Here is a 4,014-nt window from a genome sequence, read left to right on the forward strand (position 1 = left end):
AGAGCAGTTGCTGCACCCAGAGACTGTCTTCCTTTCACCCGCCACCTGTAACACAAAAATCTACAAAAATCTCCTACATTGTTGTCTAGGGGGTCTATCTCCAGATCTTTTCTAATTTTTCCTGTCTATTTTTTGTAGGTCATATGATGTTCTAAGTTTTAGTCCAAATGCAGCCCTCTAAGGCATGTAACTGTATTTTCTGTCTCTTCCACTAAAGGGGTTTGTCAAAATAAGTATTTCCTTATTACTTCTACACTGTAATAGCTTTATAGAACACTATAAATCACATTTCATTTGTACTTTCATGTTTACAAACCTGAACCAAGAAAAAGGATATGTCGGATTCTCAAAAGTCCTTACTCTGGATCCTAGAACAAGCACAGTTATTTTCACAAGAGAACATAGAAATCAAAAGACATTATGTGTTATTACCACATGCAGTGAAAATGAGTAATCAGAATCAAAAAGTTAAAGTTTTTAGTGGTGAAATATTTGGCATGAGCGACGTTAGTTTTTAGTTAAGATAATAAATTTATTTGTCTTACCTCCTCCTGTCTGTAGGGAAAAATTATTAAACGCATGCGCAGAAAATATATATTTTCTTTCAAATCAGTACAATACAACATCAAACATTGCGTTTTCTGATCGAGATAGAACAAATAAAAGGAAATCAAAATCAGTTATCCAGCTCTGCCGTAGCTCCTCTGGAGATCTGTTTAGGCAGAACAAATATGTGCTCATCATAAAAATGTGGTTAAAACACTCTATACATGAAAACTCAATTAATTTCTTGATAGTCCAGTCAAGTAAAGTCAAGTCAAGCTAATATATCTAAAAACATAGATCCACCACATTTTCATTGTTCTTATGGGTCTAAAAAAAGGTCAAAAAAAAAAAAAAGGTCTACAAAGGTCTCAGAAAAGGCTTCTCAGAAAAAGGGGCGTCCCCCTAAGAGAACTGTCCTATACACATAAAAGTGAGATTCTTTGGTTATCAAGATCTCTAATTTACACAGGTGATGAAGCATCCTTCAATTTTCTCAAAAAGTATCCTTAATGTTTTGTTGTGAAGTTGATAAAATTTGTATATTAGCATCTCTTTTTAATTTTCTAGCAAGGCAAATCTATAAAATCTGTACATCACTATATACCTCCCCCATTTTTCTGAAACAGTACACCAGTGTGCCCTGTTTCAGAAACATCGAAGTAAAGTTTTCCCGTTTTGGTTGTTGGTTAATAAGACTCCCGTTTTGTATTTGCCCAAAATACTGTTTATGTGTGAACCGAATCATCCCCAGTACATGATAATTTATTTATGTATTTATTTTCCAAATTAGCGCTCTATAGGAAATGTGAGATCAACCACAGTTCAGATTTTCCAGCTCATATTGAAGACCAACATTTGTTAACCAAAAAGAATACAAACAACACTTTTTCATTCTTGTCCCTGAGTCCTTAGTCTAATCTGTAAAGACAAAGTGAGCCCAATGGAAAAGCCAATAATTTGTTCAGGGGTAACCTTATTCATTTTTGACATAAGATTGTAAAATTATAAATCTCTCCTTTTTGTCTAAAAGTCATTGAACTAGGCCGGTGTCCCAAGTGACCACAATACTACTTTTCAAAATCAAAATTTTGCTGTAATGTTTGAAAAGTGTGTCTATGTGGGCACATTTATGTCAGCGCAAACATGCAGCATCTATCCTGGATCCAGAGTGAACGCACCACCGTACATCACATGCAAAAGTCGACACTCAAATCCAGACGTATAGTGACAGCCCGCTTCAGGTTCTCTCCAGTGTGTCTTTGGAGATACTGCAAGTTCAGAGTTCAAGAGTTCATCATGATGTTAGTCCAGCTCCCCCCTCCTGGACAAAAGTGCAGTTCCACAGCCATCAGCATTTTGTTTCAGTTCAAGTCCATGTGCTCCAGACTTAGATTTTGTTGTTGTTGTTTGGTAGCAGAACAGGATGTGGTCTCATAAAGTCACAAGTTCTTGTCAGCTTAGTTTTTCATCAACCCTGCACATGTGATACACTGCTGGGCATTTCAGAACCAGTCCAAGATGTCAAACTGCAAATTGCATGTGGGTTTTCAGCAACTTATATGAACAATTGTGCATTGTGTCATCAGAACATTCCTCCTGGTTCAAGAACTCACTCAGTTCAACTTTTTCTTAATTTAAGATTAGCTTAAAAATAAAGTAATCCAATTAAATCCTGATATTATTCTTAATTTATTTATTTATAGCTCTAAACCAAACAAAAAGTTGTCTCAGGGCACTTAACAGAAACAGTCTTAAATAGCAAAATCAATTACCCAAATAACAAATCCAATTAAAGTTCTCCATCTCAAGTTACATATAGACAAATAAAGCTCAGATTGAGCTCTCCGATAGCCATTTCCATCTCTTGAAAATCTATCTGCCTCTACCTCCAGCAGTGTCATAACTGCACTCTGACCAACACAAGGGTCTCAAACAGCACCTCATAATGAAAGCCAAAAAACACCATTAACACTAAACTCAGAATCTAAGGCAGAACTTCCTACATCACACATGTCAAACTCAAAGGTCGTGAGAGCTTAAACGGTCTGAATTGTCATACAGTAAATGAAACGAGAACACAAACTGTTAGTGTATTATCCATATTTAATGCCTTAACAGTGCTAAGTCTGCTAAAATGTACATTGTTAGGTCTGCTTAAAATGAGCCATCAACTCCTAATGTGGCTATCTCGGATTTAATTATATTATGTTAAATTTGCACCTAATTTATAGATTTAATAAGCCGTTAGTAGTTAATTTTTATTAAGTGTGGTTTGGTTTCAAAGGTCAGAGGTATTCTCTTGACATGAAGTGAATTTAAACAGTTTAAAGGGACATTTCAGAATTTTTTATAAATTAATTCAGTCAGTTAAAGGGAATTTCAGATATTTTCTAAGTTGGGTTTTGGTACAAGATTATAAACAATAGCTATCTTACCCGATGTAGATGGCTTATAAAATCAATGTCAATTTCTATTTTTCAACATCATGCAGTATTCTTATTTATTTTTTATCTAAATTCAGATAACTTGTTTTTTAGAGTGTCAAACTTCTTAAAACTTTAGTGCAACATGACGTTCACGAGCGTGTGTGTTTGTGCGTGTGTGTGGTTATCACACAGGAGGGAGTTCAATGCGTGCGTGCGTTTGGTCTCCCAGACTGAGAGCCGGCAACACCACCGATAACAGAAAAAGTCAGCTGTACGCTTGAAGGACATTATAGAATCAAAAAACAAATAGTGAACAGTTATCTGTAAACTTATATTACTCAATAAGCTTACAGGCGAAGTAGACATGGTATTTTAGCGTTTTTTTTTCTTATGCAGTTAGTGGGTGTTATCTTTTTTCTGACAAACAAAGCTGCAGTCTTTGTTCCCCAGATGAAAAAGATTCACTTAACCCAAACTCAGTAAAAAAAAAAGATTGTAAGCAAATCTGCTTCGGGTCCCGTCTGTTAGTACAGGCAAGGATCCTCCACAGGATCAGCCTGTCACTTTAAACATACACACAGACAGACAGTCACACATAGACAGACAGGAGTTTTGCACGTGTCTCACAATTTTTCAGAATAAATGCCGGCTTATGAGTCTCACTCAAATTTTTTTTTTAGAAAAGGGTCTTGACAATAGTCTCACCTGTTTTTGTCAATTAAGATCTTGATTCAGGAAAGGTCTCACTTCTGCTTGTAATCGGTGAAAAATCTCACTTTTCTCACGTTACTCATGAAAAATCTCACTTTTTTCACGTTGCTTGTTTATAAGTTTCTTAACCCTTAGAAATCTCACTTCCAGAGGAGGTCTTGACTCATTTTATATTAAAAATGGCAATTAAGATCTTGATTCAGGAAAGGTCTCACTTGTGCTTGTAACCTGTGAAAAATCTCTTTTTTTTTCACGTTACTTATTTGTAAGTTTCTTAACCACCCTAGAATCTCACTTGCTGTTCAATTAACGCCTCACCAGATGTCTCACT

The 4,014-nt window shown here is 35.7% G+C and overlaps 1 protein-coding gene across 1 annotated transcript in view; it reads left to right on the top strand.

Annotated features, from left to right (window-relative positions):
- The window catches only part of LOC119414866 (DIS3-like exonuclease 2), a 25,862-nt gene extending 25,715 nt beyond the window's left edge, over positions 1–147 (top strand). The window contains exon 6 of the mRNA XM_037681986.1: positions 139–147. Coding sequence (XP_037537914.1) covers positions 139–147 — 9 coding nt within the window. The remainder of the gene's footprint in view (positions 1–138) is intronic.
- Positions 148–4,014: the final 3,867 nt, after the last annotated feature.

This window comes from Nematolebias whitei, chromosome 9, assembly GCF_014905685.2.
Source record: "Nematolebias whitei isolate Nwh7 chromosome 9, NemWhi1, whole genome shotgun sequence".
Taxonomy (NCBI): domain Eukaryota; kingdom Metazoa; phylum Chordata; class Actinopteri; order Cyprinodontiformes; family Rivulidae; genus Nematolebias; species Nematolebias whitei.